This window comes from Oreochromis aureus, linkage group 15 (assembly GCF_013358895.1).
Source record: "Oreochromis aureus strain Israel breed Guangdong linkage group 15, ZZ_aureus, whole genome shotgun sequence".
Taxonomy (NCBI): Eukaryota; Metazoa; Chordata; class Actinopteri; order Cichliformes; family Cichlidae; genus Oreochromis; species Oreochromis aureus.
The window spans coordinates 37,876,887-37,889,337 of record NC_052956.1 but is presented as its reverse complement, the minus strand read 5'-3'; the positions used below and the strand labels follow the sequence as shown (position 1 = coordinate 37,889,337).

The window sequence follows — 12,451 nt, the reverse complement described above, 5'->3', positions numbered from 1 at the left end:
GTAATCCCTTTGCGTAATATAATCTGTCACTGTTTATGTTTAGTCTCCGTGTCTGACACCTAATTAACAGAGTGGAAGTTTTTTTGCTGCATGCTTTGGGGAAATGTAATTGAAAACCTTTAGGAATAGCTGTCTCATTATAGAGGTGTATATTACATCCAAGAAACACCAGTATACTTTTATGGGGTTTATTTTTCATTATTAAGTTTGGGGAAATTTGGGAGCAGGTAATTTTAGAATTTTAAAAACATATTTTAAAATGTCCCTTTCAGCCTTTTCTCATTGTATCAAGTAAATCTTCTCCTAACTCACTTCCAAATTTCTTCAGGCCACTGATTAAAAAAAAGTGTCCTCCAATGAAAGAGCCTCTCTGTTTCGGTAAGATTATTACATTGCGATGTCTTGAGCAGTCACAACATCTTCATCTATTTCAACACTGACAGTGGAAAATAAAGGATGGCACTCTTTTCCTTCTTGCCTGTCCTTCCCTCTCTTTCTCTCAGCTTCCTGTGACTCATCACCCGTGCTGCCGTCCATTACAGCTAGTGGCCAGGGTTCCCCTCTGTGCTCTAATTGGAAAGCTTGATGGCAGTAGGTTTAGCCAGTAATTGGGTCCTGCAATTTAGTAGCAGAAGTCATCGTGGAAAGGCCTGTCAGAATTCATGGAGGAGTGCATCCCGCTTCTCAGCCCCAGAAGAAAACCCCCGCGTTATAATAGTGCAGCTGTAAGCGTTTCCGTAATTCAAGGTGGCGTCATTACGGGTTTATTTATTCACCTGAGGCATCTGCTAGGAGGGAGATGATGCCACCCAGATCAGCTGTGGCAGCTTGTGCTCGGCACCTCCCGCAGGGCTAGAGAAGGGAAATTAGAGAGGAATGGGCAAACATGACAATCATAGCATCGTTAATGAATTAGCGCCTAAAGAAAACAACAAGCTGGTGATGTTGGTATCGAGGGAAGGGTTATATTGTTCTGCTGTTGAAGGGGTCACACAGTGATGACTGTTTCTGATGTTAGAGTTGGAGGAGGTGGAAAAGGGATGATACGGAGCACTCAGAGAGAGGCGCCCAGGGAACAGTAACAGTACTGAGCTTCACAGGCTTTCAATGTGTTAACCAAGAATTTAGCAACTAAGAATTCCAGCGACATCTTATCTCAACTTTTATATGAATGTCCACCTTAGTGTTGACTAGTTTTCCTCTAACCAGCCTTGAACAAGTGGTTGTATTTTTTATTTATGTTGAACATAGCACATGAGACAGAGACAAATAAAATCATAGAACTTAACGTTGCATTCACAGGGGGAGGATGATGTGTGCATTATATATACAAAAATAAATATTGCCCGACCTGTTAGGGACGAGTTACAGTGCATATATACATACACTGTGATCAGTATAGTAAGATTTATTTTTACTTCCATGTCACTGAGTTAAGTTGCCTACAGTTAGAAGCGGCTGTTGCTCGTTATTCTGAAATAGAGGAAAGGAATTTTGAGAAAATCTTCAAATTCATCAACAGTTTTTTAAACCCATCTTTACACCATGATGTACTATGGCTGGTCAAACCGTTTGTTTTATTACAAAGATCCTAGTATCTTCTGGCATATACTGACCTTAAGAGAAACACAAAGTGAGCCTCAGTACACATGTTACCTTGGAGTAACTGCATTATAGTGTTGTGAAAACGAGACGAAATTAATCACCTCCAGCACACTGGCTACCATTACTAAGTGTTGATTGGGTCAAGGTATTGACGATTCTGGCTTCTGAAGTGTTGGACTAACATTGTAAGAGCACCTTTATACAGCCACTTACATTCGGATATAATGCCTGAAGAATCCGTGGTGTCATTGTACCTCAGAGAGGAAGATCGTCATCACTGCTGTTGCCCGAGGAGGCTTTTAGTTCTTTTTGTGTAAAAAATAAAGATAGAAATGTAGAAAATTCTCACTGCGGTTGCTGTTACCAAAGGTTGAATGCCATATTTCTGAATGCACATTTTTGCACCATGTTTCTCCATTACTATGTTATGAGACATCTATTGTGCTGTAAAATAATATAATGGTAGACCATAACACATTCCAATCATTAACCTCACTGGATGGTTAAGTTTGTGCTGATTTGGAGCAGCCAAGTAGTCGTGGGACTGGGACCCATAATATATGTCCAGTTTAATTCCTGCTGACTGGAGCTTTACTACATGTCATTTGCTGCTTTGTAATGGCCAGCAACTCTTTTGGTTGCACAAACACTTCAGTTGAGTAGGGAAAATTGTCCCATTTGTGACATTCTAAGAGTCAGCGAGGAGGATTTTCAAGAATATGCCCATTATTTAATGACTTGTCAATTACACCTTGTTAGACCGAGGTCCAGGTTTCAGAAACTCTCAGCTTGAGGCTTCGTAAAGGGACTTCACTTATTGGTGGGTGTCCTCATGGTCACTATATCCATTATTTTGTTTTTCTCACTTTTCTAATAAAAGCAAAAATGTCATAAATATCCACTACAGCATTCGCCCACATTAGTCCAGATGGGCCACAAAGAAAGTTGAGCTATAGTCCCACCAGATAAGATGATCTCAGTGCCAGCCCACATCAGGCATTCTATTTAAAATGCTTTAGCTTGACTATATTTGCTGTGCTTCTGCTGCTTTGGAGGTCAGCTACTTTCATCTATTACCATTGGAGGCTGCTCTGACTGGCTCTGTCCTGATCTTTAGCTTTTTATGCATGCACATGGAAGGTTGTGGAACTTTGCCCGTCTCCTTTTATGCTTTCCACATATACACAGTACAGTCGAACCGATATAGGACTTTGAAGAACAATATCTAGACTCATATTAAAAAAAATCCAATATATCGTTCAATATATTTTTCTGTCAGAGACATGAAACATAAATGTCCCTCATGTTTGTGTTGTGTAGCTATTTATGCACCCTTGAAAAAAATATGAAATGCATTTTAAATCTTTAAAATTAAAACCTTTGATAATCTTTTATTGTCACACCAAGTCTTGGATTACTGGTTTACACTCAGGTTACAACTGTGGCAGTAAGTTGCAGAGTGAATGAATTACTTGTCTATCACTCATGATGGAGCATTTGAAGGGTGTTTCTCTCATATCCTCTTTACTTTTGAAATGTTGGTTGATCGGCCATTGCAGATACCTTATATCAGCTGGTATGTCATTGGGCTCTAATGCACACTGAAGGACAGGATGGTCCAGAGAAAATAAATATAAATGGCATCAATGAAAATAACAACTTTCTTTTGACTGTAACAATAAGAAAATAAGGTCATTAGCTATATATTCATATAAGTTACCACTGACACATACAAATGTTTTTCTGTATTAACACGAGTCACATGTCAGTATGGGACTCGTGCTCTTGTTAACACGAGCTTCGTCACTAAAACATTTGTAGGAAAGGGTACTCGCAGGCAAATACACAGCCCGTTCAGTCCTGTGTCCATCATACGGACCCCTCAGCAACACAAATTGCAAAGTCTTAGCACTGTAACCTAGCAACAAGACTCCCACTTAACAAAAAACATGTAAGATATTATTTAGGATTTTAGTTTTTAGTTTTGTTTTGCACAGGAGAAACAACAGATGGCAAAATCATATTTTGTCACGCTATCACTCTTTGCCTATTCCCTACACAATAAACACTTCATACTTAATAGCAGCATTGCATTATTAAACTAAAATTAATTTGCAGTTATGTAAACTTTTCCCCATATCTGCCTATTTAAAAAGCCGCTGAGGGGCCGCTGTAGTGAGACAAAACATGACACATGCTCTCAGTCATTTCCCCATTTGACCATGATAAGAGTTTAACTTATTTAACACCAAACGGTGAAGAGTTGACCTTATTACACATTTTGAGTGGCACCCCCTCTCATTTGTATAGTGAAGCAGAAATGCAGTTTTTGCAAATAAACCAGGAAAATACAAAGAAACTTGTTCCCAAAATAAATAGATAAAAGATGAAATGCTTTTAAAATTCAAAACTAATGGCAAAGTAATTACATAGAATAATTAATGCAAATGTGAATAGAGTTCTAAGGTTTTACATGTCAGGACGTAATAAAAATTACACAGTTTTTATCAGGTTTTAAAATGAGGTCAATACAAATTCAGATAAACACCAACCTGTGATATTACACCTTATTTAACAAGAATGAAGCCAAAGTAGAGAAACAGTGTGTGACAAACTAAGTGCACCCTGTGATTCAGAAGCTTGTAGAATCAGTTTTCTACAAAAGCAATAATTTTCTGTATAAAGGCATTGTGGAGGAATTTTGGCCCACTCCTCTTTACAGTGTCAATTCAGTTCACTAAGGATTTCAAGGTCCGGACTTTGACTGGATAACACACTGACTTTTCTTTTTCACATTCAGTTGTAGAATTGCTGGTGCTACGTGACCCAGTTCAAGCCAAGCTTTATCTGTCTGACAGATGGCCTCACATTTGACTCCAGAATACTTTGGTATACAGAAGAGTTCATAGCGGACTCAGTGACTGCAAGGTGCCCGGGGCCTGTGGCTGCAAAACAAGCCCGAATCATCACCCCTCCTTGACAGTTGGTATGAGATGTTTGTGCTGATAGGCTGTGTTTGGTTTTTGCCAGACGTGGTGCTGTGCATTATGGCCAGACATCTGTACTTTGGTCTCGTCTGTTCGAAGGAGATTGTTCCAGACGTCTTGTGGTTTGTTCAGACGCAACCTCGCAAACCTAAGCTGTGCTGCCATGTTCTTTTTAGAGGGAAGATGCTTTCTCCTGACAGCCGTTGTAAACAAGCCATACTTAGTCAGTCTGTTTCTAATTGTACTGTCATGAACTTGAATGAATTTGCTGGGATGGTGCGATGTCCACTCCTGGAAAGATTGGCAGCTGTCTTGGATGTTTTCCACTTGTAAATAATCTTTCTCACTTGAGAATGATAGACCTCAGATTGTTTGGAAATGGCCTTATAACCTTGCCAGATTGATGGGCAGCAACAATTGCTTCTCCAAGACCATCGCTGACGTCTTTCTTTCTTGGCATTGTGTTAACACGCACCTGAATGCTCCAGACCAGTAAATTGACAAAATGTCTCCTTTTGTAGAGGTGCTCACACTTGCTGATGATCAGTTAATCCACCTAGCTGCTACTTAACCTCTTAATTCTTAAAGCAGCAGTAAGGGTGTATCTAACATTCCACACACTGCTTACTAGTTTCTGTTAATGAAAAAATAATGGCACAATGTAATATGTCATGTTTTGGAGTTGATCTGAGGTTGTAGTTATCAGATTATTTGTATCATGTCTTGATATGTAAAACCTTAGAACTGAAAGAGCATGTGCTGTCTTTCTTCTTCTTTTCACGACTTTAAATAATCATATGTACCTAAATATATTACTTGAATGCTTTCAGTGTTGTATACATTTAATTATTCATTACGGTAGTTTTTTTCCCTCCATACTAGAGGTAATAGAGCAAATTTACAATTATAAAAAAGCCTTCGGGTAGTTACTGTAATAGATTTAAAAGGCCTGAATCGAAAACATGGACTATTGTCTGGTGAATAAATTACTGTTCAGCTGTTCAGACACCGCAGCTCCATAATGATAAAAAGTTTTTCACTCAGTGTCTAAAGTTTGACTGGTACGTATTGATCTTTTATTCTGTTTCACAGCATCGGTTGTTATTCTTAACTGGAGCAAGCATTGTTATACAGTAAAGCCACTGTGCTACAGCAGCTCTGAGCTGAAAAACTGTGGGCTCTTCATCTAAACCTTTGAAAACCTCTCAGTCCCTGCCAAAGAGAGATAGGATCAGTAGACAACCCCAACATTTTCAATTTTGTGCTATCAGACACTGAGGAGATGTGTCAACACTGGGGTCCTACAGCAAGTAAACAGAGGAGTCTGACAAGCAATAACCTAGATTCAACATCGCCTCCGGTCCTCTCCCACAGAAGGTCCGCCACTTTCATCTCATTTAGATCCAGATCTGTTGATCAAAAGCGACGCCTATCATCCCTCAACAAAAAACAGCAGCACTGCAAATGTTTTCATGGGCATTCCCTTGTTTCATTGGTTGGTTATGCCTGGGTCAGTGCAGGCTGCTGGTTGGTGGTACCACTTGTGATTCATACAGTGCTGTTTGTTTCCTTTAAATCTCAGAGTTATAAAACCGATTGCTTTTTCATAACCCATCCTGTATGTGACGATTGGCCGTTTCTTCTTAATACACAAGTGGGACACATATAACCTTGTTAAAGTTATAGCATGCTGTTTATGGCCTTAATGTTGGTCATCGGCGTTCCGTTATTAGCTTTATACTTTTACTTTGTCCAAGCCACAGTTTGGTTTTGCTTGCATTTAAATTCTTTGCAGTGCCCTTTGTATACTCATAACAGGGTGAAGGGGAGCAATTGATGCTGAAGTGAAAGTTCAATGACACAAAAGACCATGTGACTAAAACGTGTTGGTGGGCCTAAAGGGGGGAACTCTGGAACTGTTGAATCAACTTTTCCTTTGTTGTTTTTTTAGCAGGCATCAGGCAGGATCAGAGGGTAGAATAGTTGAATAGTTGGACCCAGATGAGTGAGAATCCATTACTGTATAACACAGTCCACTGCAGAAAAGCCCCCGCTGAGATTCAAATCTTGCAGATTAAAATAGTGTCTCATAAGCTGGCAGCAGTGTGTGCGCACATGCACATGTACCTGCATGTGTGCTTATTCAAATGCGTGCAAAGGCCTTTGTGGATGGCTTCATGTGTTTCTCTCTGCGTTTTGAGCACCCTAAATACCGAAGCTTTTAACATCAAAGCTCCAAGAGGATTTAAGTGCACAGAAACTTTCCAATTATACGTGAAAGGGATGTCCAGCAGGGACTTCTCATGAGCTGCCATCAATATAAAAGAATTTTTTTTTTTTTTTTCTTACAAATTGATGATAAACACCCTCTAAGCCCGACTACAGATCTATGAATTACTTACTTTTGGGGAGTGTAGTTTTGGGGGCTATGCATTGTAACTTACAATACTATCATGAAGCATTTCCCAAAGTAACAAAGGTACCGTGATACATGAGCCATTAGGAGACATCTATCTGAAGTGTGTCGCAGTGTCTGTGTTTATAAGGCCAAGAAATATATTTAGTCAGTGTTATGGTGTCAAAGTCTATTCAATTATTATTCACAATTAAGAATTTCCAGTTGACCCACACATTGTGCTGTCATTCATTTTCCGGCTGTGAGGTCACATTAGTTAACTTCTGTTCACCCTCAATCATTGGACGAGCTCCACCACCAGATGTTATACAGTAGTGAATCTAGGAAGACAAGATCTGTTTAAAGCCCGTGCATGTTTTTGTAAAAATATCGAAGAATTATTTTCATATTTCGATACCTTATACAACAGAGGATGTCATACAATAAGTTGCCAGATTGATTCTTTTTAGCGAGAGGTGAGCTAAACATGGGCAAACTGTTGACTCATAGCCCCATTTGGCTAGTTCAGATCCACCAGCCTCCCCTCTGTGTGGAGTGTCCATGTTCCAGTCCAAACACAACGACGTTAATTGTCTGTCTCTGATCGGTGAGCTGTACAGGGCGTCTCCTACATCACCCCCTATTTGACAGGATGGGCTAGGATAGACTTGTCAACCATACCAAACACTAAAGCCTGCTGTAAATGTTAACATAAGACGGAGTTAGCCTGCTTTCAGTCTGACATCAGTCTGCGATTCAATGGGGTCAATTTGGCAATTACATGGAATTTGTTTCCTATAATAGAGCAATTAACTGTGATAAATTGTTAGAAATTACATATCTGATGGTGTTAAATTTGCATTTAACAGAAATTTCCATTTTAACCATTACATTTGTGCTGGGCTACCTTCCTGTTCTAGTCGAGTCCCCTCGAGTTGTGTTCAGTGACAAAGACTCATTTAGTGTGATGGCAACATATTGGCAATTTGAGTGATTGTAATCAGTGCAAGTCAGACTGTGACTGTTTGCAGAAAAGTCCTCCTATGAGGCGTGCAGTCGCCTTACGGATAAAAAGTATCATGAGTGTGCAACACACTCAAGCCCTCGGTCACAGAATATCAAATATTTCTTCTTTTTTTTTAATAGATTTGGTATCCTATTTTTACTCATGGAATGGAGTTATTAGCTTACACTGAGGTGGTTAGGAGGTTGTCAAGCTAAGTGTGTCAAGTTTATTCAGCTTATGTTATCTCAGGATGGTGGTGCATAACATTAACCCTCTTGTTCATATTCAGTTTAATAAAATATTGATATTTGGTGTCCCAGTAACAATGCAGTATCACCATGCATACTATGTTGTATTCATTTCTTTCCTTCACCACTAACATTTAGCCTGTCTTATACTGTCCCATGCCTCCATTAATTTTGATCAGACAATCTGCTTCTTTCTTTAAACCTGCTTAACCTATACTAAGTGTGCACTACCCAATGTAACCTCAGTCATGACTGCGATAGTCACTGATGCAGTTGAATAGGAGTAACTGCCAAAGGGAAAGTCACACTCCCCTTACGCCCACTGTGAATATCTAACAAGGTGACAATGTCAGACTCATGGGGTCTGCATATGACATTTAATGTGGGATTTATGCAAACAGTAAAGTGAAGGAACATTTACCGAAACATATATTCTTCTTAATGTTCTTACTGTATTATTCATCATACACTGATTTCCTCTCTAATTTAATCGTACATATAGATGATATTGCTGGAGGAATCATATTTCACTTTGAAATGCTAATCTTGTTTATATGTTCTCCCTTTTCTGTCTTTTTCTTTTTTTCATAGTTCCTCCCAAGATATATGACATTTCCCCTGACATCACGGTAAACGAGGGCAGCAATGTGTCTCTCATCTGCACAGCCAGTGGGAAACCTGAGCCAACCATTACCTGGAGACACATAACCCCATTAGGTGAGTTCGCATCACCTCTCACATACCCTATGCTAATGAGTGAAGGGATGGATAAATGGATAGAAGGATAGCTGAATGGAAAGCAGTAATGGGGAAGCACGGAAAGGATCAATAGGTGATTGTATGAACAGGACAGAGTACTTCTAGTAATGTTGCAGATAAAGAAATAACAAGAGGATAGAGAGATAGAATAGGAGATAAATGTGATTGGATGGATTTGCATTAGAAGGGCAGGTGGTCAGATGGAACAATTGAGTTCCTTCAAAAAAACAAAGTTGGAGGATAGACAGAAGCTAAGTTATTGTTTTCCTGTGACTCAGTTATACAATAGGAACAGTTATCATTTAACTGAATAGCAGCCTCACCTTAAGCCTAAAAACCTGGGGAGGTGCAATGATAACATTAAGGAATTACTTTTTACATATATGGCTAAAATCGACATTCACTGCTCTTTAACACAGCTCATCTTTGGGGATGTCTGCATCTACCTTTACAACTAAAGCAATCAGCAAATGAGCAACTACTGACTTCACATTGGCACACCCCACTAGAACCAATACTTACAGTTCCTTCCAATTCCAAAAGTCTGAAAGAGTGATTTTATTTTTTTTTAGTACCATAGGTAGTGTCGGGAGTGTATGCACTGAGGCAGCAATTCTTAAGGAACTGACAGAGAAGCATACGCCTACAAGGGTTCTTGCCTCTTCTTACATGCTGAAGAAGAAGAAGGAGGTGGCACATTGTCATTTCTTTTCCAGACTAGCATTGCAATTGTAAAATGTTTGCAAGGGCTAAGAATTTTAGCCTATGGGTCAAAAGGCTGTTCCATATATATTGTTAGGCATGCTTGCACTGGCTAACAATATAGCCATGACAATTGCAATCTGACGCTAATTGCTGCATTTTGTGGACATTTAAAACTTATGGAGCATCTGACCAAGCACTAAATGCTGAATTCTGGCAGTTTAACACACTGTACCACCTGACTTATAGTACCGCTGTGTGAAGGTTGGTTGGTGGTCTCTCCCTGGTCCCCTACGTACTCCAGATGGTGATCTGATGGAGTCGTCAGTCTTTTTGACCTTTATCAGAACACTATCCTGGAAACATATAATGCATTTCATGCCAATAGGAATGAGACACAGGTAAAAAAAAAAAAACCTTCAATATAAAATAAAGACAAATACTCAAAGTCAAGAAGAGTCAGAGTCAACGACAGTGGACTAGGCACCACGAGAAAAATGAGACAGGAAAAACACTGAGCAAACTATTACTACCAAAAATAAGAGTCAAACCAGCGGATTGCAAAACTGAAAGGTATCAGTAGGAAACATGAAGTAAAAGCAGAAAGACTCAATATAACCATAACCAAGACTAGAATAATAGAGTATCTGAAAGATGCCGTAAACACAAACATCTTAATAACAGGACAGCATAAACAGAAACTCAGGGTCAAATGTAATAAAACAGGATGCAGAGTTTAAAACTGAGGACTGCTATAAAAGCAGGTTGATGGTTACTCAAGAGTTGCTGGAAAACTCACATCACTGCAGGTAGACATTAGATTTGCTCTTACACCTTGTAAGTGCATTAACAAAATAATTTAGTGTTATGATGTAGGAAGCTGTTATCCTGGGCACACACCCACAGACACACACACACACCCACAGACACACACACACATATATCATTAAATAGTTTAAATTCTGAATCCTTCCTTTGAAGACTTATTCCAAAGTGTTTAACTGTTGCTCCGAAGCCCCCACCCAGCCACTTTGAGTCCTCCCTCATTTTCATATTAATGGATTAGAGCATGCTGTGCTTATCTGATAGCTATGAGGATTACTACATTTATCTTATGGCTGTCAAATCCTTCTCTCTGGCGTGCTTGCCCTGATTGCATTAGAGGAGTTTTCAGAGGATGATCAAAAGAGCCATCCTCAGAGTCCGAGTGGCAGTCACTCATTCTACTTTGAAGTGTCCACACTTTGAAGTATGCCAGGGAAGAAATGATATGCTGGTCAAATGAAAGGGCCCAGGACTAAATGTAATCACAGACTGTCTCCCAGCACATCAGAAAAGAAGCCATTTGCCATGGGATCTTTGAGTCAGTTCTAGTAAGGGTGATTTGACCAAAGGATGTGGTACAACTGAAAGGTTGTAATAGGCTAATTACCTATCGATGGAATTCCATTAAATCCCTTGGATATGCAGAGCGGCATGCTTTAACCAGTGCATGGCCAATTTGAATGTGCTATCAGAGCATATGGGAATATTTACCTCATTTGTGAATGATCTGTCAAATAGCAGCAGACTTTAAAAACTAACAGTGCTGGGACTGTAATTGCAAATTGATTCATGAATTCTGCACATATAAGGTAATTACTTCCAGGGTGTAAATATAGTCAAAACTACAGCTCTGTTAAGTCATTTATAAAATGAGACAGATGGGGGCCTTGACATGTAAAGTACGCCTTGGCACCTGTTGAAATGATCATAACAATCATTCTTTTACTAAGATTTTGTGGGCAACTTTGGGGACTGTTGGGGGATTTCTTTCCAACCAAGAGGCTTATTTAAGAGACTTTGTGAATAGATAGCATGCTTGTAAAAAAAAAAAAAAGGTACAAATATGCAGCACACACATAAAAATACAGTAATAAAAAAATCAATCTTTTGTGAATTATACGAAGATTTAGTTAGGGCTTGGCAATATGGAAAAACGTCTTATCACAACATTTTTAATGTCAGTCATTATGAATGTATATGACAATATATGTCCAGTCACTATGTCTGACAAGCTTAAAGTTCATATATATTCATGACAACAATGTTCAACTACATTTTAAATAAACAACACGAGTACATCTAATAAACTGAAACTGAAATGATTCAAGTTTTACAGAAGAACACAAACAAACTTGAAAACTAAAATTCTATGATCAGCTCCAAAAACATAAAAAAGCCATTAGCGCAAAATAAAATCTCAAAAACTACATCTAGACTATGATTGCTTTTTCTCCACTGGTACCAAAAGGAACATGAAGTGCAGTAGCCTCAATGCAGTGGGCAGTGAGCCTCAGATGGATCAGATGTGCGTGGTGGCAAATACAGCTGTTCAGTTTAATTCAGTCTTATTTATGTAGCCCCAAATCACAACAACAGTCAGCTCAAGGCACTTCATTGTAAGGAACCAGGCTCAGGGAGAGCTGTCTGAGGGAGTTTTTTATGGCCACAGAGTTGGTAACAACGGTAAATGGCTTAAATCCCACATTTTTGACTGTGGCATCATGTCTTGTCATGGTGTTACCTGTTACCGTTTGCAATGCGTGCTGCTTTGCTTCTTTGTCGAAGTCTAAGGAGCTCGGAAAGAAATGCATTTGGACTTGAGCCAATCACATGAGCCAAGGTGTGAAAACGGGTGTGGGTCACAATCAGCCATGTGACTCATGTGAGTGGGGGTTAAGGCGTCTGGGAAGGGATCTGGATTATA

At 39.3% G+C, this 12,451-nt stretch overlaps 1 protein-coding gene across 3 annotated transcripts in view; it reads left to right on the top strand.

Annotated features, from left to right (window-relative positions):
* The window catches only part of negr1 (neuronal growth regulator 1), a 165,761-nt gene that overhangs the window by 71,381 nt on the left and 81,929 nt on the right, over positions 1-12,451 (top strand). For all 3 annotated transcript variants that reach the window (XM_031756233.2, XM_031756232.2, XM_039599138.1), the window contains exon 3: positions 8,833-8,958. In XM_031756233.2, the coding sequence (XP_031612093.1) occupies positions 8,833-8,958 (126 nt within the window). The remainder of the gene's footprint in view (positions 1-8,832; positions 8,959-12,451) is intronic.